The 27,035-nt window shown below is 38.8% G+C and overlaps 1 protein-coding gene across 1 annotated transcript; it reads left to right on the top strand.

Annotated features, from left to right (window-relative positions):
• The first annotated feature begins 299 nt into the window (after positions 1–299).
• LOC134813742 (FACT complex subunit spt16-like) lies at positions 300–26,416 on the top strand. Its single transcript, XM_063821612.1, has 27 exons — positions 300–389; positions 530–599; positions 1,145–1,323; positions 1,560–1,703; positions 1,863–1,995; positions 2,431–2,534; positions 3,319–3,427; positions 3,879–3,949; positions 4,273–4,435; positions 5,338–5,430; positions 5,831–5,964; positions 6,281–6,382; positions 12,947–13,059; positions 13,818–13,939; positions 14,232–14,327; positions 14,573–14,673; positions 15,074–15,209; positions 16,377–16,534; positions 17,691–17,751; positions 17,987–18,075; positions 19,586–19,663; positions 20,380–20,509; positions 20,716–20,798; positions 20,997–21,085; positions 25,217–25,349; positions 25,518–25,653; positions 25,872–26,416. Exons 1-27 carry the CDS (start codon positions 327–329, stop codon positions 26,081–26,083), a joined length of 3,102 nt encoding a protein of 1,033 aa, XP_063677682.1. The 5' UTR covers positions 300–326; the 3' UTR covers positions 26,084–26,416.
• Positions 26,417–27,035: the final 619 nt, after the last annotated feature.

Genomic DNA, 27,035 nt, shown 5'->3' with positions numbered 1-27,035 from the left:
TGGTTTGGGGAATAAGGGATCAGAAACTTGGAAGACTTACGCTAGTAACTATTAAGGGTGTTAAAAATGGCCGAAATTTGGCTTAATGAATAAATGGCCCCTTCCCTAAGGATATAACCAGTGGCGTAACGTTGCATGTTGGTGTCCCCTGTTGCCCCCCCCCCCCCCCCCCCCCTCTTAAAGTATAAACGTAAAATTGGACAAATTAGGTGATTTTAGAAAATACGCCGGTAAAATCTCTAAAAAAACTGTGTTTCTAGACTAGAAACACAGTATAACCTTAATGATATGACAGTAGGATATAACCTAAATAATATGACAGTAGGATGGCGTTGGCTGATAAAGCGGCATTTGGCCGGCGTATTGAGCGTCTCTACACGTACTGGAAGGTAAGACTTTACTTATCACTTTATATTATTTTAATGCAACTTAACTTATAATTTATGGGGCATTAAATTAAATAATCCATGTTTCTTTAATTTCAACATAAGTTTTGTTGTTGAGTAGCCAATAACATTACAATCACCAGGATAACTTAGCGCATATGGATTCCTTGTCTATAGCCGTGACAAACGACGATGACGTGACTTACAGTAAAGGTTAGTCGTCACTACTACACTAAGACTGGGGGTACTACCCCCCCCCCCCCGCCCCCGTCAGACCGGGGTTATTGGCCAATCAAACACTTCCAGCATGATGAAGCTTCAAAGGAATTAGGGTCCACATCTGATTTTTCTGTGTACCCTGCACTGTAACAGTGTTGAGTGTATACTATAGTTTACACTGTATACACTGTATACACTGTATACACACTACACTGTATACACACTATACACTGTACAGTGTACAATGTATAGTGTACAGTACACAGTGTACAGTGTACAGTGTATAGTGTACAGTGTATAGTGTACAATGTACAGTACACAGTCTATAGTGTACAGTACACAATGTATAGTGTACAATGTACAATGTACAGTACACAGTGTATAGTGTACAGTACACAGTGTACAGTGTATAGTGTACAAAGCACAGTTTTTATTGTACAGTACACCATATTATATAGTGTACAATGTACAGTGTATAGTGTGCAGTACACAGTGTACAGTGTATAGTGTACAATGTATCCAGGTAACACACCTCTCAGGTATAAGTCTGATGATATGGTTGCTAGGATACGAGCTACGAGATACCATCATGTTATTCTCCATGGAGGATATATTCGTAATTTCTAGCAAGAAGAAAACAGATTTCCTGAGGCCCCTGCGAGATATGCTGGCTAAGAAGGAGAATATGCCCAAGATGACCCTCCTCACCAGAATGAAGGTGTGTGTTTTTCTTATATTTCTGGTTTATATGAAGATTTGTGTGTTTTTCTTAAAATACTTCTGCTGATTATTTATTGTCAAATTTCTGGGAATTTGTTTATTCAACTGTAAGTTATTCATTGATTACGTTTACGCAATTGATTGCTATAAGTGTGTGACGTCATAGACATGTGTGACGTATGTGTTACGTCATGACACGTGGTGTGACGTACCATAATTAAGTATCATTTACAGGGTGACTCCGGAGCCGATCACATGAAGACAGTGATAGAGAAAGTGAAGGCTCTGAAATCAGTGGGCCACTTCCCAAAGGACCATTTTAAGGGGGAACTTGCTAAACAGTGGAACGCTAAGCTCAAAGAATTGGAAATAGATCAGGTATGTGGTGTGGTGTGGTGTGGTGTGGTGTGGTGTGGTGTGGTGTGGTGTGGTGTGGTGTGGTGTGGTGCGGTGTGGTGTGGTGTGGTGTGGTGTGGTGTGGTGTGGTGTGGTGTGGTGTATAATAATTTGTTGTTGTATCACAGTCTACTCCATCAGGTAGACGCTACAGCCCACATAGCGCTGTGTCTCGCTGTTAAAGACGAGCAGGAACTGAGTCATCTCAATAAAGTTGCTCAATATACGTCCGACATTTTCAGTAAATATCTCCGCAACGAGCTTATGAATATAGGTAATTATTGCGGAGGAGTGCTTGTGGTTACTGATTTTTATTACTGCTTTTTAAAAATACATTACCATTAAATCATCTTATTTAATTTACAATCACAATTTGTACAAAGATAATTTGATTTGATTACCTTGATCAACCATCCTGCATCTGATCTGAACGATGCAACGCTTTAATGTTATTAAGTTATTTATAGAGAGAACCTTCGCTAAAGATTTGAAGTCTAGTCTGTTCTTTAGGACTTAATATTATGGTTCACTTGTTAACTCAATAGTGCGCCACTTGTTCTAATTAAAAAAATAGTGAGTCACGATAATATAAATTCGCCACTTAAATTCTAACCTGATTAATTAATTAATTAATTAATCAATTATTTAATTAAATAATTAAATAACTAAATAATTAATCAATTAATTAATTAATTAATTTATCCCCCAGTTGACGAGGAAAAGAAGGTAAAGCATGTGAAGATGTCTAATAACATTGAAAACCTTGTGGCTGAGGGAAAAAAGTGTCTGCTACCTGGCATGGATAAAGATAGCGTAAGTCTTTAAGTGATAATGAAGTGTGCCACTCCAATGAGAGTGTGCCACTCCAATGAGAGTGTGCCACTCCAATGAGAGTGTGCCACTCCAATGAGAGTGTGCCACTCCAATGAGAGTGTGCCACTCCAATGAGAGTGTGCCACTCCAATGAGAGTGTGCCACTCCAATGAGAGTGTGCCACTCCAATGAGAGTGTGCCACTCCAATGAGAGTGTGCCACTCCAATGAGAGTGTGCCACACCAATGAGAGTGTGTCACTCCAATGAGAGTGTGCCACACCAATGAGAGTGTGCCACACCAATGAGAGTGTGTCACTCCAATGAGAGTGTGCCACTCCAATGAGAGTGTGCCACACCAATGAGAGTGTGCCACACCAATGAGAGTGTGCCACACCAATGAGAGTGTGCCACACCAATGAGAGTGTGATACCGGACGTTATTACATGAGTGCCGGGCCACATTCTTATGAGTGCTTGTGGTTCTATCCTCACTCAGCCGATCTGGTAAAACAATAAATGGCTCCGAGGCATTTGATACAAATTAAGGATTGAACACATTTTTTGAATTCTTTTAAATTTGTGATATTTATCCTACCGGGAAGAGCTTTTGTTGCATCGTCTGTATTTATTGTTTAAAAGAAGTGTATGCTGAAATTCAGACAAACATGGCATTACACAGTCTCTGACTTCACATCACGTATCATGACGTCACATCACGTGTCATGACGTCACATCACGTGTCATGACGTCACATCACGTGTCATGACGCCACTCTAAATCTCAGGTTGAAGTAGCGTACACGCCTATCATACAGTCCAGAAAGTTCTCTCTGAAGTTCTCGGCCAGTAGCGATGAGGAGAAGATAGACTACGCTAACAGGAGCAGTGTTACAGGTAACAGATCCCCGCGCCCCGACTATAATTAATTGCGCCACGGTTTATCGTGGACACTTCCTTCCTCTTGGAAATCCGGGTTTTACTGTATTATGTTTATTGTTTATATGGGTACGGGGTGTCGTCTCACCTTTCACTGCTTTATTTATTGTGCAAAGACCATATTTAGGGAATTTTCAACATACGCTATATTTATTTTCAATAACTGTATTTGAAATCAATATCATTAAGCTACGTATTTCTAACAGTTTCTTACTCTGCTGAGTCTGCCAGTGTTATTCGGTACTCACACCACATATCATGACGTCACACCACGTGTCATGACGTCACACCACATGTCATGACGTCACACCACGTGTCATGACGTCACACCACGTGTCATGACGTCACACCACGTGTCATGACGTCACACCACGTTTCACGAATTTCTAACAGTTTCTTACTCTGCCAGTGTTATTCGGTACTCGCTACAAAAGTTACTGCTCCAACATCAGCAGGACTGTTCTAGTGGAGCCTGCAGAGGTAAAACAACAGAATATAATCTAAAATATTATAGTATAATGATATACAAGTTAGTGGAGCCTGCAGAGGTAAAACAACAGAATATAATCTAAAATATTATAGTATAATGATATACACTAGTGGAGCCTGCAGAGGTAAAACAACAGAATATAATCTAAAATAATATATTATAATAATATACACAAAGTGAAACAACGGTTAAACAAACTTAAACGCATGTAATCAAAAAAATGCAAACATATGTAAGCTGACTTTTGTGACCCCCCCCCCCCCCCCTAACCTTTATAAAACATAAATCTCATAACACACTCCATCAACCGCAGAAGCAGCAGAAGAACTACGAGCTACTACTGGAAATAGTGGAGAAGGTCTACTCAATAATGACGGAGAACACCAAGCTGTCCACTGTGTTCAACAAGTGTGTGGAGTTTGTCAAGGAGAAACGGCCGGAGTGGCTCAACAACTTTCCCAAAAACATCGGATTCGGTAATTAGTTGATTGGTTTATAATTAATTATAAGCTCTGTTACACTGTCATGTGTGGCTCAACAACTTTCCCAAAAACATCGGATTCGGTAATTAGTTGATTGTTTTATAATTAATTATAAGCTCTGTTACACTGTCATATGTGGCTCAACAACTTTCCCAAAAACATCGGATTCGGTAATTAGTTGATTGGTTTATAATTAATTATAAGCTCTGTTACACTGTCATATGTGGCTCAACAACTTTCCCAAAAACATCGGATTCGGTAATTAGTTGATTGTTTTATAATTAATTATAAGCTCTGTTACACTGTCATGTGTGGCTCAACAACTTTCCCAAAAACATCGGATTCGGTAATTAGTTGATTGGTTTATAATTAATTATAAGCTCTGTTACACTGTCATATGTGGCTCAACAACTTTCCCAAAAACATCGGATTCGGTAATTAGTTGATTGGTTTATAATTAATTATAAGCTCTGTTACACTGTCATGTGTGGCTCAACAACTTTCCCAAAAACATCGGATTCGGTAATTAGTTGATTGGTTTATAATTAATTATAAGCTCTGTTACACTGTCATATGTGGCTCAACAACTTTCCCAAAAACATCGGATTCGGTAATTAGTTGATTGGTTTATAATTAATTATAAGCTCTGTTACACTGTCATGAGTGGTATTTATCCCGGCAGTGGCGTAACGTTACCATGTGCCCCCCCCCCCCCCCCCCCCCCCCCCCCCCCCCCCCCCCCCCCCCCCCCCCGTTACCATGAGCCCCCCTCGTTCCAAAAGTAAACATACTTTAACGGTCTCAAAAAGTTATTACCATTAATTTTATTCATCAATATCATTTGTTAATATAACCAATAAGAAACGACGATTGAATTATTATTATTATCCAATCAGGTACGGGGATTGAATTCCGGGAACCTAGCTTACTGATAGGACCTAAAAACGATAACGTGCTGAAGAAGAACATGGTCTTTATCATTCAAATAGGTATGTTATAGGTATGTTATTGGTATGTTATAGGTATGTTATTGGTATGTTAGTGGTATGTTTTAGGTATGTCATTGGTATGTTATTGGTATGTTATTGGTATGTTATAGGTATGTTATAGGTATGTTATTGGTATGTTATTGGTATGTTATAGGGGGTATGCTATAGGTATGTTGTTTTTAACCTTAAGCTGCAAATACTATTTCTAAGTTAAAGTAGACACTAGACACTTATAAACGGTGACTGTAATATTTCACATTGTTAAAATGTGTATATTCTTACACCAGCCCCGATCCCAAGACGACGAGTTGTTTTTGGGAACGAGGCTCTGGTATAAACTATTTCAATTAATTAATGCTAATTACGACTAATTGCTCATTAATTAATAACTAATGATCAGGTGTTGTTGGTCTAAAGGAGGACGAGAAAGAATACGCACTAATGTTGGGGGACACAGTGGTTATAGGGGATACGGGAGCCTCTGTTCTCACTCCTTCAAAAAAGAAGATTAGAAGCGTCAGCATCTTTCTGAAGGTGTGTGTCACTACAGCAATTAGTTAATTAGTAATTAGTTGATTAGTAATAGGTGGTTACTGGTGATTAATGCGCAATAGATTTCTTTATATAAGTGATGATTAAAATTCACATCTATTCTTCCTTTAAATACATAATTAACCAATGATTAATCTTATAAATAATCAAATAATCAACCACACAATTAATCACATGATTAATAAATATAATTAATCACATAATTAATCACACAATCAATCACCTAATTAATCACCTAATTAATCACACAATTAATCACATAATTAATCACCTAACTAATTACTCTAATTACGTGCAGGGAGAGGGTGACGCAGAAGAGGAGGAAGAGGAGGAGAACATAATGGAGAACATCACTCGGCAGAGCAGGAGAACAGCTGTAATTGACAATAAGCTCCGCCATGTGAGTAGCATGTGTGACGTCATGGTTTGTTGTGTGACGTCATGATTTGTTGTGTGACGTCATGATTTGTTGTGTGACGTCATGATTTGTTGTGTGACGTCATGATTTGGTTTCTGAAATCATGATTTGTTGTGTGACGTCATGATTCGTTGTGTCACGTCATGATTTGTTGTGTCACGTCATGATTTGTTGTGTCACGTCATGATTTGGTGTGTCACGTCATGATTTGGTGTGTCACGTCATGATTTGGTGTGTCACGTCATGATTTGGTGTGTCACGTCATGATTTGGTGTGTCACGTCATGATTTGGTGTGTCTTGTGAAATTAAGGAAAGCGCAAATTTGATTAAACAAAAAGTAAATTCTTTTAAATGAAATCATACATTTTTTATTAAGAAGCTAAATTTATATACAAAACAATGTTAAAAGATCTTGCTTTTCGTCATAAGCAAATTTTAAATCGATTTATGAATAAACAAAAGAAACATAACCTTATACAAAGGTTTCAAATTCTCTGTGATGTGCAGAATTCATAATGATAAATCACTGTTAATATGTAAAATATAATTATAATCCCGGAGGCATACCAACATACTGTGTTACATGTTGTACGTGATACTGAATATAATGTTATTGACTAGTTACCTACTTCCACTAATATTCAACTATCCTACACACGTCACGACGCTCTCGCAGTTCATCAAGAAGTTTATCTGTATATTCACAAATGTTTGGTTTGTAGTTAAAAACGATCGCTGTTGAGTAGACTCTGGCTCTTGAGATTGCTCTATAAAGGCACCCAAGCGTGTAACTGTACGTTATCTTCTCCTTGTTATCAGGTAGTGTAAATGTGTATGATCTGTGTCTGTTAATACTGATAACAGCTGGCCACTCTGCTGACACACATGCCACTGCATTGTGCACTGTTATCTTGTCATCTAGAGCATCCCATTTCTTAAGTACACTGCGAATAGTAGTACGTAAATTTGCACGTTTAATTGTAGTTGTATCACGGTATAAAACTGCAATATCCTTGTTTTCAAGAGAACTGTCGGGTCCCTTTAATACTTCTAGTTCCTCTTTCAGAACATCTTCCCATTTATCATCACTTAGTAGGTAGATGACTGCTTTTGTTCCTCGGAGAACATGTCCTTCTTCTTGTTCCGGCCATTTCACTGGCAAAGTTCCAAAAGAGTACATTCTTTCACAATGTTTGCGTATGATGGATAACAAGAATGAAATTTCGAATGTATTTCTTAGGTTGACTGTTAATTCTTTATATTTATTGCCAACGAAGAAACTCTTTAATTCGTTGAAAGAATCAAGAGTTAAGCTTCTATCCAAAAAGCGCCACTCATATGGTAGTTGTGCTGCATCAAATAAAATCCACATGCTGGTTTTATTTGTAGAACTGTTCTTAACAATCGGAAGTAAACCCTCAGATATGATAGTTTTATCATAGCGAGGTTTTTGCTGTGCTCTCGAATTGTATATTGTTTTTTGAAAAAGGCGCTGAACATCATCACAGAAAATATAATCAAATTGATTGATGAGACTGTATACATTATGCGTTAAGCTTCTCTTAATATTTAGTAACACTATTTTACTGGTGATACCAGCAAGTTGTTGAGATAATAATGTGCTTGCTTTCTGTAACTGGTCGCTAATATCACCTTCGTAATCGTATGTTATGCTCTTGCATGTTACGTCCTGCCTGATATTACTGATATTACTGAGTACTTCCAGGTATCGTTTTGATGCTGGATATTTCTCATCTGTTGGTGATATTAAAAGAATCCTCTTGTCTGATGTTGTGAGGGCAAGATGGATAATCTTACCCAGCATTGCAATAGTTTTACCGCTTCCCGCGGGACCTTCCACCCACAGGAGTTGCTCCTCACTGTTAAAAACATCAAGCTGATCTTTTGTAAGGCAGCTTATTTCGAGATGTCTTTTAAAGATATCTGGAGCTGGAACCATTTCTAAGTTTTCGGGATACTTCTTTGCTTTTCCCTTTTTCTTCGAATTCTTTCCCTTATTCTTCGAATTCTCTTCATCCACAGCTCTGCGCGTGACTAGTGCTCCTCTCAGTTTCCTGTCTATATCGGTTATACATTTTGCCAGGCTACCGTCAGCCAATTCATAGGTGCTATCTTTCTGGATACACCAAAGTCCGAGAAGACAGCAACACAACTTGTCCATCGCACTTTTATCGTCAGAGCTTGCTTGCGATGAGAATGATTTGCAGCTATCGACAATCAACTTCTCTAGTTCATCGCTAAACATTATGGTGTCATCCACTAATAACACTCGTTCACTTGTTCCACAGGAAGGTTAGGGAACACCGTGAAGTCATATGTGGTAACCGAAGGGTTGATGCTCTTGATAAGATCGACCATCCTTTTCCTTTGTGTCCGTGCACTATGACAACAACCCTTCAACTTGACTTCATCTACCGTACCGTCACCTTGAAGAGATAAACCTTTAACCTCAAACACTGCTACAAAGTTATCTCCTATGACGATAAAATCGCACTCCCCCTCTATTTCCTTTGGCTGCTTGTGACATGGGTGATCATCTGGTCCTTTCTTACAACTCTCCTTGTTACACTTATGGTTTGGAAGAAAAGCAGCATACTGCTCGTGTGTATATTCTAGCTGATGAATAACTACACAATTATCCTTGACCTCCTCGAAACAGCGGAACAGTATCACCTCTGCCGCATATGAGTCCTGGTGTTCTTTCTCTACAACATTTACACCATCTAACACACCTTTAGGTAGCTTGTCGATGAAAGTTGATGTGGGAATTGGTGGCATCATTGTAGGACCTGAAGTTCCGTCTCCATTTTTGCAATAGTTTTCCAAAATTTTCTTGCCGATGATTTCCTCGATTCTTTTGCGTAGCCCTGACTGACAATCCATTTCCTGTAATGATGTTGGGGATTTGAAATTTTTGTGAAACTTGATTCTGACATAGAATCAACCAACAAACTAGGACCAAACTTTTAAGGGGGTCCCAACCGTCCACCAGTGCCAGCAGTGCAGCCACAACCCATATTTGTGTCCAAATAGGCCCAATTAGGCCAAATCACCTTAACATGTCCAAAACCCAGATTTTAGGTGTTCTGCCTATACTCTGTAGCTAGTAGTCCCCTGAACTCTTGTATGGATTTTCATCCAGATTGGACAAACAATTCCTGAGTAATGAGCCACAAACCATATGCCCATATTTGGGCATACAAACCAAATTTGATAGATTTTGGCGCATAAATTGGCCAAATATTAATATTTTTGAATGAAGCCAACTTTATATAAAAGGTAAGCCTTAACTATACAATCTCTGAGATATATAGCTTAATATTTATAGAAATAAAGGCCAAAAGACCACTAAAAATGAAGAAAACTGCCCATATCTCAGTACGCGATTTTCGCGAAAGTGAATTTTTGTGCAAAAAGATCCCTTTACAATATTCGATAAATTTAATTAGGCAAAATACAGTATACCCTGTTAGTAAGATACCCCACTTCCCTTAAATCGTTTGCTTAAGTTTGGACTTTAAAACTTTTTTTCTAAAAAGTACGGAGAAAATGTGGAAAATGTTCTTCAATGATCAAGCAAGCTGGCCAATTGGTGTAAAATACAGGGAAACTGACAGATTCTAGACTCAAGTACGACTTGAGATTTGTTATATATAGTAACTTATAGTAACCTATAGTTACTAGCTGCATTACAGTACTGTAATTTAGCAACTAGTTTCAGTAGTTACTAGCTGCATTACAGTACTGTAGTTAGCTTCAGTAGTTAATAGCTGCATTACAGTACTGTAGTTAGCTTCAGTAGTTACTAGCTGCATTACAGTACCGTAACTAGCTTCAGTAGTTACTAGCTGCATTACAGTACTGTAATTAGTTTCAGTAGTTACTAGCTGCATTACAGTACTGTAATTAGCTTCAGTAGTTAATAGCTGCATAACAGTACTGTAGTTAGCTTCAGTAGTTACTAGCTGCATAACAGTACTGTAGTTAGCTTCAGTAGTTACTAGCTGCATTACAGTACTGTAGTTAGCTTCAGTAGTTACTAGCTGCATTACAGTACTGTAATTAGCTTCAGTAGTTAATAGCTGCATAACAGTACTGTAGTTAGCTTCAGTAGTTACTAGCTGCATAACAGTACTGTAGTTAGCTTCAGTAGTTACTAGCTGCATTACAGTACTGTAATTAGCTTCAGTAGTTACTAGCTGCATTACAGTACTGTAATTAGCTTCAGTAGTTACTAGCTGCATTGTAGTTACTAGCTGCATTACAGTACTGTAATTAGCTTCAGTAGTTACTAGCTGCATTACAGTACTGTAGTTAGCTTCAGTAGTTACTAGCTGCATTACAGTACTGTAGTTAGCTTCAGTAGTTACTAGCTGCATTACAGTACTGTAATTAGCTTCAGTAGTTACTAGCTGCATTACAGTATTGTAATTAGTTTCAGTAGTTACTAGCTGCATTACAGTACTGTAATTAGCTTCAGTAGTTACTAGCTGCATTACAGTACTGTAATTAGCTTCAGTAGTTACTAGCTGCATTACAGTACTGTAATTAGCTTCAGTAGTTACTAGCTAATTACAGTACTGTAATTAGTTTTTAGTAGTTACTAGCTGCATTACAGTACTGTAATTAGTTTCAGTAGTTACTAGCTGCATTGTAGTTACTAGCTGCATTACAGTACTGTAGTTAGCTTCAGTAGTTACTAGCTGCATTACAGTACTGTAATTAGCTTCAGTAGTTACTAGCTAATTACAGTACTGTAATTAGTTTTTAGTAGTTACTAGCTGCATTACAGTATTGTAATTAGTTTCAGTAGTTACTAGCTGCATTACAGTACTGTAATTAGCTTCAGTAGTTACTAGCTAATTACAGTACTGTAATTAGTTTTTAGTAGTTACTAGCTGCATTACAGTACTGTAATTAGTTTCAGTAGTTACTAGCTGCATTGTAGTTACTAGCTGCATTACAGTACTGTAGTTAGTTTCAGTAGTTAATAGCTGCATTACAGTACTGTAGTTAGCTTCAGTAGTTACTAGCTGCATTACAGTACTGTAGTTAGTTTCAGTAGTTACTAGCTGCATTACAGTACTGTAATTAGCTTCAGTAGTTACTAGCTGCATTACAGTACTGTAGTTAGTTTCAGTAGTTAATAGCTGCATTACAGTACTGTAGTTAGTTTCAGTAGTTAATAGCTGCATTACAGTACTGTAGTTAGCTTCAGTAGTTACTAGCTGCATTACAGTACTGTAATTAGCTTCAGTAGTTACTAGCTGCATTACAGTACTGTAGTTAGTTTCAGTAGTTAATAGCTGCATTACAGTACTGTAGTTAGTTTCAGTAGTTACTAGCTGCATTACAGTACTGTAATTAGCTTCAGTAGTTACTAGCTGCATTACAGTACTGTAATTAGTTTCAGTAGTTACTAGCTAATTACAGTACTGTAATGAGCTAATTGAATAATTAAGTAAAACGAACAAAAACAAAACTTCAGAGAGACCTCTATAACAACCTGCACTACAAATAAAACACAAGGCTCCTGACCTCATCGTGTAATGCGAGCTTTACAATAATGGAGTTGAGAACATTCTCCAAGGTGCTGTATTACAACAACTCCCGCCGTTTGGAACATTGCGTGTAAAGAATATCCTATATATAGCTTTATATAGCATACTAGTGTAACCCGGCCTACGGCCGGGATTTCACTGCCGCAGTTAAAAAGGGTAGGAGTAATTACCCGCTGAGTCAAAACCCGCATTAGGTGAACAATTCTATTCGGAGTTCCCTCACGTATCCAATAGTATATGTACCACGACTATTACACCTCATCACTCCCGTCTTAAACCGCTTTAAATCGTTTTAGAAATTAACCCTTAATAACTCCGCACCACACCCTCCTTATATTTGAAAACATGCATTACATTGTCGTATGAAAGTAAACAAACCGACCGCAATGAGTGCCTCCCCCCCCCTAATAAACTTATAGTATTATATGCATAAACATTGTCGTATGAAAGTATGAACTCTCTCTACAGTTTAAACAGACCACAATCAGTGCCCAAGTACACTCCTAATATCACTTGAGGAGCTAACCTAATTACCAACGCTACAAAGAGAGCGAATAGGAAGAAAAAGTGAGCCATTTTAGTGGCTCACTCCATAATGTTGCATTAATAGTACAAAACCATCAATTAAGCCACTTACCACCGGCCGATTTTTATAAAATTTGCTTATTGGCTCCGTCAGAGTTTTGTCGGCACTATACCGAAAAAACCAGTCCCGTAACTCTTACTCTCTTACTGTTTTTTTTGTATAACCGTTCGGAAATTTCAAACACACAGACACACACACATTCTGGTGTTATTAAGTTGATACTTATATACATCGGATCAAGATGGAATTAGATATGTAATTCTGTGATAATATGTGACATCCTGATTTGAAATGTAGCTTCAACTCACAACTATTCAGCATTTATTGGTTCGAAACCTATTAACCTATTATCTAATTAACCTATTATCCTATTACAGGAACCGCTAAGTGACGATAAAAGAAAGGAGCATCAGAGAAAACTAGTAGAGAAGCTGAATCAAGAGGCTAGAGATAGATTATCTGCTAAAAAGAACGGCTACACTGAAAAAAAGTGAGCTAGGAAATTCGGATGTGGTTGTTTCTTAATTTTTTACAATCTTGACCTTTTTTCCACGGCTTCATCTGTATGAAGCCTGTAGGAAGTCGTTACCTTCTACACAGAATGTTACATTGTATGTTATAGTAGTGTTGACAATACAATGCAGTACTAAACAGTACCACAGTACTGCCACAGTACCACAGTACTGTCACAGTACTGTCACAGTACTGTCACAGTACTGTCACAGTACCACAGTACTGTCACAGTACCACAGTACTGTCACAGTACTGTCACAGTACCACAGTACTGCCACAGTACCACAGTACTGTCACAGTACTGTCACAGTACCACAGTACTGTCACAGTACCACAGTACTGTCACAGTACCACAGTACTGCCACAGTACCACAGTACTGCCACAGTACCACAGTACTGTCACAGTACTGTCACAGTACCACAGTACTGCCACAGTACCACAGTACTGTCACAGTACCACAGTACTGCCACAGTACCACAGTACCACAGTACTGTCACAGTACCACAGTACTGTAACAGTACCACAGTACTGTCACAGTACCACAGTACTGCCACAGTGCCACACTTAGTCTCATTACGTTTTGTAATATTACTCAAGTTAGGGGTAAATGTTAGTAGACAACAGAACTCAACTTTACAGTAGTACTTCCTTTACAACAGGAATATATAATCTTTAACAACTGTGAACCTTCGAGAATATCCAGAATCTACGTTTTAACTCTTTATTTTTAACAGGAAAGTGCAGACCTCAGTCGCGTTTAAGAATCTTCAGAGTTTCCCAAGTAACGACCCAGATATCAGAAATCTCAAGATAATGGTGGACAAGAAACACGAGAGCGTCATTATACCCATATTTGGTTCGTGATTAGCGCATAATGTGTGTACATGTAATTATACCCATATTTGGTTAGTGATTAGCGCATGTCGCATAATGTGTGACAATGTTATTGTATAATGTATAGTGTATACCCGTATTTGGTCATCGCTATAAATTTCTGAACAATGAGAAGAACGGTGAAATTTTACAGATAATTTTCGTGATTCGAAAATGGCTGCGTCATCTTTAAAACATGTCCTTGTCTTCAACTTAGATTATGTAACTTTGCTCTTTAAAACAGATCCTTGTGTTTGATTAAAATCCCTGCTCAGGTATCCCAACTCCATTTCACATCTCCACCATCAAGAACGTCAGTAAAAGTGAAGAAGGAGATTATGTCTACTTGAGAACGAACCTTAATGTTCCAGGTACGTTGTCCAACCATTTGGCTGGTTTTAGAGATTAACACGTGAAATATCTTTATAAAGCAATATACGTCATATTTATTACATTTAAAAATCTGAACGCGTAAAATTATTTTAGTTGTCATTATAATTATCATCTTAAAATAAAGTCAAAGTGATCTGACGTCATATCACTTCTGCTTTGTTTATTTTTGTTTTTTATTTAGTTAATTAATTAACACAATATTAATAAATGATCTGTCCGGCAGGAACACAAGTAGCTAAAGACGAACATTACTCCAACCCTGAGGCCACCTTCATGAAGGAGATTACATTCAGATCCAACATGAGGAAAACTCTCGCGGGGGAGGTAACCAGTCACTATAAATACCATTAAGTTACTGTTACTATAATAAGTTACTTTAGTTACTTTAGTTACTTTAGTTACTTTAGTTACTTTAGTTACTTTAGTTACTTTAGTTACTTTAGTTACTTAGTTACTTTAGTTACTTTAGTTACTTTAGCTTTACTTTAGTTAGTTTCTATAATAACCATTACATTTCGTTATTTCAATAGGTTATTATATATATATATAATAACAATTTATAAGAATATAATAATATATAATTTGTACGCCACCTTACTTCATGGCGCCACTACTTATCTCCCAATTTTGTTTTTTCTTTTTCAGTTAAAAATAAAATAAATACAAACACACCTTTCTTTATAGTATTGGACTAGTTTTCTAAATATCTCTTTGTCGCTAACAGGTACCAGCGATGCACCTGAACAACGCGTTCCGGATCATAAAGGAGGTTCAGAAGAAGTTTAAACAGTACGAGAATGAGAAGAAAGAGATGGAAGATGTGATTGAACAGGAAACTCTCAAGATAACCCAAACTAAAGGTGATTGTACGGTCGTTTACCTGTATTATATACTGTTGACTACAGTGATAATTGCACACTTGCATGTTGACTGCTGAGCGCGCGTATTGTCGCAATAATTGCACACGTGCATGCTGACTCACTGACTGCTGAGCGCGCTTATTGTATATTATAGACTATTTGACATTGTTGGTTAAGTAAAGGTTATTGCCATGTGTTTACATTTTACGTATTGCAAAATCAAGATTTCCGACCTATTTAGTTAAGAATTATGCGTGAGGATCCCTGTTTAGTCTTTTGAAAAAAGCACCAGCGATATTTCAGCAGAGGCCAGCCTAGAAACCCATCGTGTGTATGACTTGAAGTGTGATTCACTTTTCTGCACGTGACCTTACTTTTCTGCACGTGACCTTACTTTTCTGCACGTGACCTTACTTTTCTGCACGTGACCTTACTTTTCTGCACGTGACCTTACTTTCCTGCACGTGACCTTACTTTTCTGCACGTGACCTTACTTTTCTGCACGTGACCTTACTTTTCTGCACGTGACCTTACTTTTCTGCACGTGACCTTACTTTTCTGCACGTGACCTTACTTTTCTGCACGTGACCTTACTTTTCTGCACGTGACCTTACTTTTCTGCACGTGACCTTACTTTTCTGCACGTGACCTTACTTTTCTGCACGTGACCTTACTTTTCTGCACGTGACCTTACTTTTCTGCACGTGACCTTACTTTTCTGCACGTGACCTTACTTTTCTGCACGTGACCTTACTTTTCTGCACGTGACCTTACTTTTCTGCACGTGACCTTACTTTTCTGCACGTGACCTTACTTTTCTGCACGTGACCTTACTTTTCTGCACGTGACCTTACTTTTCTGCACGTGACCTTACTTTTCTGCACGTGACCTTACTTTTCTGCACGTGACCTTACTTTTCTGCACGTGACCTTACTTTTCTGCACGTGACCTTACTTTTCTGCACGTGACCTTACTTTTCTGCACGTGACCTTACTTTTCTGCACGTGACCTTACTTTTCTGCACGTGACCTTACTTTTCTGCACGTGACCTTACTTTTCTGCACGTGACCTTACTTTTCTACACGTGACCTTACTTTTCTACACGTGACCTTACTTTTCTGCACGTGACCTTACTTTTCTACACGTGACCTTTACCCCAACCCTCAGGAGTACCCCGACTTAAGGACCTCTACTGCCGACCCAACCTCTCCACTAGACGTGTGATAGGCACGTTGGAGGCTCACAGCAACGGCTTCAGATTCCACAACACTCACGGGGGAAATGTGGACGTGATATACAGCACTATCAGACACGCTTTCTTCCAGGTATTTCAGGGATTTTCAGGTGGTGTGACGTCATTTCGCGTAGTGTGACGTCATGTCGTGTGGTGTGACGTCATTTCGCGTAGTGTGACGTCATGTCGTGTGGTGTGACGTCATTTCGCGTAGTGTGACGTCATGTCGTGTGGTGTGACGTCATGACACGTGGTGTGACGTCATGACACGTGGTGTGACGTCATTTCGCGTAGTGTGACGTCATGTCGTGTGGTGTGACGTCATTTCGCGTAGTGTGACGTCATGTCGTGTGGTGTGACGTCATTTCGCGTAGTGTGACGTCATGTCGTGTGGTGTGACGTCATGACACGTGGTGTGACGTCATGACACGTGGTGTGACGTCATTTCGCGTAGTGTGACGTCATGTCGTGTGGTGTGACGTCATTTCGCGTAGTGTGACGTCATGTCGTGTGGTGTGACGTCATGACACGTGGTGTGACGTCATGTCGCGTAGTGTGACGTCATGTCGTGTGGTGTGACGTCATGACACGTGGTGTGACGTCATGTCGCGTAGTGTGACGTCATGTCGTGTGGTGTGACGTCATTTCGCGTAGTGTGACGTCATGTCGTGTGGTGTGACGTCATTTCGCGTAGTGTGACGTCATGTCGTGTGGTGTGACGTCATGACACGTGGTGTGACGTCATGACACGTGGTGTGACGTCATGTCGCGTAGTGTGACGTCATGTCGTGTGGTGTGACGTCATGACACGTGGTGTGACGTCATGTCGCGTAGTGTGACGTCATGTCGTGTGGTGTGACGTCATTTCGCGTAGTGTGACGTCATGTCGTGTGGTGTGACGTCATTTCGCGTAGTGTGACGTCATGTCGTGTGGTGTGACGTCATGACACGTGGTGTGACGTCATGTCGCGTAGTGTGACGTCATGTCGTGTGGTGTGACGTCATGTCGTGTGGTGGGCCGTCAACTACCGTCATGTTCAATTTCACATGGCGCTTATTGTTGAAATTAAATTTTATTGCTGCTCATCCTATCACGTGACGTAACTACTTCACGTGACGTAACTACTTCACGTGACGTAACTTTACTTCACGTCACACGTGACGTCACGACTTCACGTGACGTAACTTTACTTCACGTGACGAAACTACTTCACGTGACGTCACTTTACTAAACACTGTTTCTTCAGCCGTGCGATAAGGAAATGTTGATAATGCTGCATTTCTACCTCAAACATCCCATTATGATAGGTGAGTTGGAAATCCAGTTTCTCGCTAATTCTGTGATGAAATAACTAATTGATAGTATTTTAAACTTAGTATTAGACAATTCGTGATTTTTTTCCATACTTTTATTTTTTCGAACTTCTGGAAATGTGACAGAATAGATATTCTTTCGGATGTAAAATAGATAATTCTAGCGCATCTTCCATAAATTACTTAAGCAATTTATCGTATTTAAAGTAAAACGTTCCCACTATTCCAGGTAAAAAGAAGACTTATCACATTTGTTTCTACACTGAAGTAGGAGAAATAATGACTGATCTTGGGAAATCCAGCCATATGTATGACAGGGTAAGGAAAACTTCACGTGACTTACTTTGCTTTAATATCACAAGCTCAATCAAGCTTACTAGTTCTTCTTACTGTATTCGTGCCTACAGTTATATAGCTAAATAACATAACACATGTTATGTTAAACAGGGATTGGCTAGTTAGAGGCGGTCCGTGTAGGCCTTACACTGTGCTTTCAGCAATACTCATAACACAACACAACAATAACACAACAATAACACAACAATAACACAACAATAACACAACAATAACACAACAATAACACATCAATAACACAACAATAACACATCAATAACACAACAATAACACAACAATAACACAACAATAACACAACAATAACACAACAATAACATAACAATAACACAACAATAACACATGAATAACACAACAATAACACAACAATAACACATCAATAACACAACAATAACACATCAATAACACAACAATAACACAACAATAACACATCAATAACACAACAATAACACAACAATAACACAACAATAACACAACAATAACACATCAATAACACAACAATAACACAACAATAACACATCAATAACACAACAATAACACATCAATAACACAACAATAACACAACAATAACACAACAATAACACATCAATAACACAACAATAACACAACAATAACACATCAATAACACAACAATAACACATCAATAACACAACAATAACACAACAATAACACATCAATAACACAACAATAACACAACAATAACACAACAATAACACAACAATAACACAACAATAACACATCAATAACACATCAATAACACAACAATAAAATGACTTTTAAATAAGTTAACTATTTAATAAGCTATCTTGTATCTTACCACAGGATGTTAACTATTTAATATGCTATCTTGTATCCTACCACAGGATGTTAACTATTTAATAAGCTATCTTGTATCTTACCACAGGATGTTAACTATTTAATATGCTATCTTGTATCTTACCACAGGATGAGAGAGAGAGAGAGAGAGAGAGAGAGAGAGAGAGAGAGAGAGAGAGAGAGAGAGAGAGAGAGAGAGAGAGAGAGAGAGAGAGAGAGAGAGAGAGAGAGAGAGAGAGAGAGAGAGAGAGAGAGAGAGAGAGAGAGAGAGAGAGAGAGAGAGAGAGAGAGAGAGAGAGAGAGAGAGAGAGAGAGAGAGAGAGAGAGAGAGAGAGAGAGAGAGAGAGAGAGAGAGAGAGAGAGAGAGAGAGAGAGAGAGAGAGAGAGAGAGAGAGAGAGAGAGAGAGAGAGAGAGAGAGAGAGAGAGAGAGAGAGAGAGAGAGAGAGAGAGAGAGAGAAGTTAACTATTTAATATGCTATCTTGTATCTTACCACAGGATGTTAACTATTTAATATGCTATCTTGTATCTTACCACAGGATGTTAACTATTTAATAAGCTATCTTGTATCTTACCACAGGATGTTAACTATTTAATAAGCTATCTTGTATCTTACCACAGGATGTTAACTATTTAATATGCTATCTTGTATCTTACCACAGGATGACATTGAAGCAGAGCATGCTGAACGGGAAATGAGACAGAAACTGAAGGGAGCTTTTAAAAACTTTATTGAAAAGGTAAATTAAGTGTTGATTTGTCGGCCTTACAAACATGGGAAGTTAGAGTCACTGGGGTTTTGAGATTATATTATCTATACTATATTTTAAACTTGACGAAATCCCCCCGGCAATTCACACTGAAAATATACCTAAAAATGACCCTATGGTCAGTGACCATTGGTCACTGGTGTCACCAATTTTAGTTCGCAAGCAAGAACAGATTAGCAACGCGCGTTGCCATGCTTTATGATACGTCATAACTAGCTCACATTTACGCTCACGCTATGACTATATTCTTAACTTTGGTTGTGATTGATATTTTTCGATGCGGTAGAAAGTATCGTTTAGGGAATCTGAATACTTACAACTTTGTCGTCATTGTCAAATAAAAATCCATGATTTCTACAGAATAACAGAGCTATATTGTATATGACGAAGAGAAATTAAAACATAACTGATTTTTAAAATTTCCTCGGACAAAGCTTTCGACTAGCGGGTTTCTAGTACTATATACTTTATATATAGTAAGATATGTATACGGGAGAAGGTTGTAGGGTTAAAGAAGAGGTATGCTTAAAAGAATATGACCGTAACGTTTCAACTTTAACTACCAATACCTTTGTTTATAAACGTACACAAAAATGTTCATGTTTCTTGTTCAAATCATTAAAATATCGATAAGATGATATTATTAGGTTTGATATAATCTGATTTGCTTATGAACCGCACATCAGGTAGAAGCTCTGTCCAAAGGAAAAGTAGAGTTCGACACGCCCTTCAGGGAACTAGGGTTCTTTGGAGTGCCCTTCAGATCAAGTTGCATGCTGCAACCAACTACACACTGCCTTATCAACGTTATAGAGTGTAAGTCTTGTTACATGTTACTTACTTTGGTAGAGTGACGTCATGTCTCGTGATGTGACGTCATGTCTCGTGATGTGACGTCATGTCTGGTGATGTGACGTCATGTCTCGTGATGTGACGTCATGTCTGGTGATGTGACGTCATACATTTGTGATCAAGAGGTTATGTAGAAAGTATATATTGTGAGTATAATGGGTTGTCTTCAGGGCCACCATTTGTGATCGCTCTGGAGGAAGTTGAACTGATCCATTTTGAGCGTGTGCAATTCCAACTGAAGAACTTTGACATGGTCAGTGCTGTTTTTTATTCCGAAACCGAACTTCGATGTTTTTTCACAGCTTTTAATTTAGTTCAGTCGAATAACACTTAAAGATAGTGAGCTAATAGTAATTTTTAAAAAAAACTAATCTGCTTGATCACATCTTATACCTAGATAAACAAACATCCACATTCCTCACACATTCCTCACACGTAGCACTCCTTTCAGGTATTCATCTTCAAAAATTACTCCAGAAAGATTGAGATGATCAACAGCATACCCATGTCCTCTTTGGACGCCATCAAAGAGTGGCTCAAGTATGTTACGCGCTGTGGTTTATAATTTAAATTGTATAGATCAGTTTTTAAACCTCTTGAAAGTTTACATTGAGGGATGTTGTCTTGAAAAGAAACAAATGGCGGTTAAGAGGCGAGATTCGTTTCAATTTTTCTTATATTTCCAAATGTTAGAGCAGAGCAAGTTTAATATATAATTCAGTTTTCATTTTTGAACGCAGTGCTGGATCTAATTACTTTAAAAGATATCCATTGCATAGAATTATTGCTAGCGTAAGACTGTTAGTGGTCATGTTACCGATCCCATAGTCTCCCAGTCCAGTTGATAAAACCATCTTTTAATCTTTCAACTTGTCCTGGTCGTTCACCCACCCAAATTCTCACTGTAATCAGTTCGCCTGATATTATAACCAATTACTAAATTTATCATTATTTTACCAGACCTTACTAAACTTGTTTCAGCTCCTGTGATCTGAAGTACACTGAGGGGGCCATCTCACTGAACTTATCATTATTTTACCAGACCTTACTAAACTTGTTTCAGCTCCTGTGATCTGAAGTACACTGAGGGGGCCATCTCACTGAACTTATCATTATTTTACCAGACCTTACTAAACTTGTTTCAGCTCCTGTGATCTGAAGTACACTGAGGGGGCCATCTCACTGAACTTATCGTTATTTTACCAGACCTTACTAAACTTGTTTCAGCTCCTGTGATCTGAAGTACACTGAGGGGGCCATCTCACTGAACTTATCATTATTTTACCAGACCTTACTAAACTTGTTTCAGCTCCTGTGATCTGAAGTACACTGAGGGGGCCATCTCACTGAACTTATCATTATTTTACCAGACCTTACTAAACTTGTTTCAGCTCCTGTGATCTGAAGTACACTGAGGGGGCCATCTCACTGAACTTATCATTATTTTACCAGACCTTACTAAACTTGTTTCAGCTCCTGTGATCTGAAGTACACTGAGGGGGCCATCTCACTGAACTTATCATTATTTTACCAGACCTTACTAAACTTGTTTCAGCTCCTGTGATCTGAAGTACACTGAGGGGGCCATCTCACTGAACTTATCATTATTTTACCAGACCTTACTAAACTTGTTTCAGCTCCTGTGATCTGAAGTACACTGAGGGGGCCATCTCACTGAACTTATCATTATTTTACCAGACCTTACTAAACTTGTTTCAGCTCCTGTGATCTGAAGTACACTGAGGGGGCCATCTCACTGAACTTATCATTATTTTACCAGACCTTACTAAACTTGTTTCAGCTCCTGTGATCTGAAGTACACTGAGGGGGCCATCTCACTGAACTTATCATTATTTTACCAGACCTTACTAAACTTGTTTCAGCTCCTGTGATCTGAAGTACACTGAGGGGGCCATCTCACTGAACTTATCATTATTTTACCAGACCTTACTAAACTTGTTTCAGCTCCTGTGATCTGAAGTACACTGAGGGGGCCATCTCACTGAACTTATCATTATTTTACCAGACCTTACTAAACTTGTTTCAGCTCCTGTGATCTGAAGTACACTGAGGGGGCCATCTCACTGAACTTATCATTATTTTACCAGACCTTACTAAACTTGTTTCAGCTCCTGTGATCTGAAGTACACTGAGGGGGCCATCTCACTGAACTTATCATTATTTTACCAGACCTTACTAAACTTGTTTCAGCTCCTGTGATCTGAAGTACACTGAGGGGGCCATCTCACTGAACTTATCATTATTTTACCAGACCTTACTAAACTTGTTTCAGCTCCTGTGATCTGAAGTACACTGAGGGGGCCATCTCACTGAACTTATCATTATTTTACCAGACCTTACTAAACTTGTTTCAGCTCCTGTGATCTGAAGTACACTGAGGGGGCCATCTCACTGAACTTATCATTATTTTACCAGACCTTACTAAACTTGTTTCAGCTCCTGTGATCTGAAGTACACTGAGGGGGCCATCTCACTGAACTTATCATTATTTTACCAGACCTTACTAAACTTGTTTCAGCTCCTGTGATCTGAAGTACACTGAGGGGGCCATCTCACTGAACTTATCATTATTTTACCAGACCTTACTAAACTTGTTTCAGCTCCTGTGATCTGAAGTACACTGAGGGGGCCATCTCACTGAACTTATCATTATTTTACCAGACCTTACTAAACTTGTTTCAGCTCCTGTGATCTGAAGTACACTGAGGGGGCCATCTCACTGAACTTATCATTATTTTACCAGACCTTACTAAACTTGTTTCAGCTCCTGTGATCTGAAGTACACTGAGGGGGCCATCTCACTGAACTTATCATTATTTTACCAGACCTTACTAAACTTGTTTCAGCTCCTGTGATCTGAAGTACACTGAGGGGGCCATCTCACTGAACTTATCATTATTTTACCAGACCTTACTAAACTTGTTTCAGCTCCTGTGATCTGAAGTACACTGAGGGGGCCATCTCACTGAACTTATCATTATTTTACCAGACCTTACTAAACTTGTTTCAGCTCCTGTGATCTGAAGTACACTGAGGGGGCCATCTCACTGAACTTATCATTATTTTACCAGACCTTACTAAACTTGTTTCAGCTCCTGTGATCTGAAGTACACTGAGGGGGCCATCTCACTGAACTTATCATTATTTTACCAGACCTTACTAAACTTGTTTCAGCTCCTGTGATCTGAAGTACACTGAGGGGGCCATCTCACTGAACTTATCATTATTTTACCAGACCTTACTAAACTTGTTTCAGCTCCTGTGATCTGAAGTACACTGAGGGGGCCATCTCACTGAACTTATCATTATTTTACCAGACCTTACTAAACTTGTTTCAGCTCCTGTGATCTGAAGTACACTGAGGGGGCCATCTCACTGAACTTATCATTATTTTACCAGACCTTACTAAACTTGTTTCAGCTCCTGTGATCTGAAGTACACTGAGGGGGCCATCTCACTGAACTTATCATTATTTTACCAGACCTTACTAAACTTGTTTCAGCTCCTGTGATCTGAAGTACACTGAGGGGGCCATCTCACTGAACTTATCATTATTTTACCAGACCTTACTAAACTTGTTTCAGCTCCTGTGATCTGAAGTACACTGAGGGGGCCATCTCACTGAACTTATCATTATTTTACCAGACCTTACTAAACTTGTTTCAGCTCCTGTGATCTGAAGTACACTGAGGGGGCCATCTCACTGAACTTATCATTATTTTACCAGACCTTACTAAACTTGTTTCAGCTCCTGTGATCTGAAGTACACTGAGGGGGCCATCTCACTGAACTTATCATTATTTTACCAGACCTTACTAAACTTGTTTCAGCTCCTGTGATCTGAAGTACACTGAGGGGGCCATCTCACTGAACTTATCATTATTTTACCAGACCTTACTAAACTTGTTTCAGCTCCTGTGATCTGAAGTACACTGAGGGGGCCATCTCACTGAACTTATCATTATTTTACCAGACCTTACTAAACTTGTTTCAGCTCCTGTGATCTGAAGTACACTGAGGGGGCCATCTCACTGAACTTATCATTATTTTACCAGACCTTACTAAACTTGTTTCAGCTCCTGTGATCTGAAGTACACTGAGGGGGCTATCTCACTGAACTTATCATTATTTTACCAGACCTTACTAAACTTGTTTCAGCTCCTGTGATCTGAAGTACACTGAGGGGGCCATCTCACTGAACTTATCATTATTTTACCAGACCTTACTAAACTTGTTTCAGCTCCTGTGATCTGAAGTACACTGAGGGGGCCATCTCACTGAACTTATCATTATTTTACCAGACCTTACTAAACTTGTTTCAGCTCCTGTGATCTGAAGTACACTGAGGGGGCCATCTCACTGAACTTATCATTATTTTACCAGACCTTACTAAACTTGTTTCAGCTCCTGTGATCTGAAGTACACTGAGGGGGCCATCTCACTGAACTTATCATTATTTTACCAGACCTTACTAAACTTGTTTCAGCTCCTGTGATCTGAAGTACACTGAGGGGGCCATCTCACTGAACTTATCATTATTTTACCAGACCTTACTAAACTTGTTTCAGCTCCTGTGATCTGAAGTACACTGAGGGGGCCATCTCACTGAACTTATCATTATTTTACCAGACCTTACTAAACTTGTTTCAGCTCCTGTGATCTGAAGTACACTGAGGGGGCTATCTCACTGAACTGGCCCAAAATCATGAAAACTATCAACGATAACCCTGACAACTTCTTCGAGGATGGAGGTTGGAAGTTTCTCGATCCCGACAGTGAAGAGGTCAGTTTCATAAATATCCTCTTTTTATAGATTTGAGGGGGTAGTACAATTCAGTACAATCTGACACGTGGGAATAAATCAAGAAACCAGGGTAAACCACTTGTAAACAGAGAATATTTTTTCTTAAAACTATACTAAGGCCAGCAATAAATTAAAAGTACCGCCTAGGAGGGAGAAGGCGAGGACAGTGACGCGGCAGGAGATGAGAGTTGGGGACCAGGTGAGGTGAATTCCGACGAGGAGGAGGGGTCCGAGGAGAGCGACTCGGACGAGGAATACAACTCTGAGGATTCTTCTGCAGCAGGTAATTAGATTAGTCAGATTAGTTTACTAACAGTCTCATCATTATTTACTTACATTAAAATGTATTTTTAGAGTATTACTCTAGTAGTATTACTCTACACTCTAGTAGTATTACTCTAAGAGTATTACTCTAGTAGTATTACTCTAGTAGTATTATATGAAATTAGACAAAAATAAGCGCAGATAATATCTACCCAAAATAAACACCTCACTCCCCAGCTGCTTCAGCCGGTAGTTCGTCTGGTTCGGGTTCTTCAGAAGAGTCCGGGAAAGACTGGTCCGACCTGGAGGAAGAAGCAAGGAGAGACGACCAGAGGAGACTGAGAGAGGAGCGCGAGGACGACAGTCCTAAGAAGAAGAGGAAGATAGCCCCTCCTCCTCCGGGCAAATCTTCCAGCAAATCTTCCTCAAAGAAGAAGAAACGCAGATGAGGGAACTGCGCGTCTTATGCCGGTTTATCCAAATCAGGCCGTCACAAAGCTCCTCAAATATCTATACACTAAAACCGTGCCCTGCCACCCGACCCCCAAGCAGCTAACCACTCGAGTTTTAACCGAATATATTTGACGTAGGCGTGTTTTTAATTTGCTATATCATGTTACTGAGACTTGTGGTCCTTTTATTTCTCCAAACAGGCCAGCTTGCTACAAAATGATTGGTTTTTACTTCAAACTATGTCTCCCTGACTGAGTCTGGTTTTATCCTCGACTTGGTTACCGATACATCCACTTCTTAAATATTATATTTCGATTATTTTTAACGAATTTGTTGTTTTAATGTTTAGAAGTGATACGTACAATGTCGAGCCCCTATTATTCATATTATATTTATTTATTGTACGCTGTGGAGGATACCAACACTAGAATAACTCATAACTGGGCGGCGCGCAGCCTGTCATTGAGTCTATACAATAATAAGCGCCATTAGTTGGCAGAATTTTTTCTCTCCGATTTGGAAAAATTTGATACCAAAAATTGTCTAAAAATGTGAATAAAATAATTCCACCGTGTAGCAATGCCAATTTTCGCTAAAAATGGTGCGCGGCGCTTGTTCGCGCTTGTACTTTTTCGCGCAAATTTTTAGTTTTTGGCCTATAACTTTCACAGTTTCAGTTATTTTGAAACAATTGTTATGGCGTCGTAATCAATTCAGCGAGACAAAACTTTTAATACTAACTTTTACCTAATATCTTAAGATTTGAAGAAACGTTTTTTCAAAATTTTTTAATCTCAAATCTGAACACAACATTAATCATTAATATTAATAAGGATCCTCCTTTTGTTTAATTTCGAACAATTTGGTCCTTCAAGTTGCGTCTGTGTAAGCTCATTACGATCCCGTAAAAATTATTTCAAAATATTCGATATTTGAGGAGTTATTAGT

This window comes from Bolinopsis microptera, chromosome 4, assembly GCF_026151205.1.
Source record: "Bolinopsis microptera isolate Bmic1 chromosome 4, MBARI_Bmic_1.0, whole genome shotgun sequence".
NCBI classification, from domain to species: domain Eukaryota; kingdom Metazoa; phylum Ctenophora; class Tentaculata; order Lobata; family Bolinopsidae; genus Bolinopsis; species Bolinopsis microptera.
Note: the sequence above shows the minus strand (reverse complement) of the source record. Positions and strands in the feature narration are given on the sequence as shown.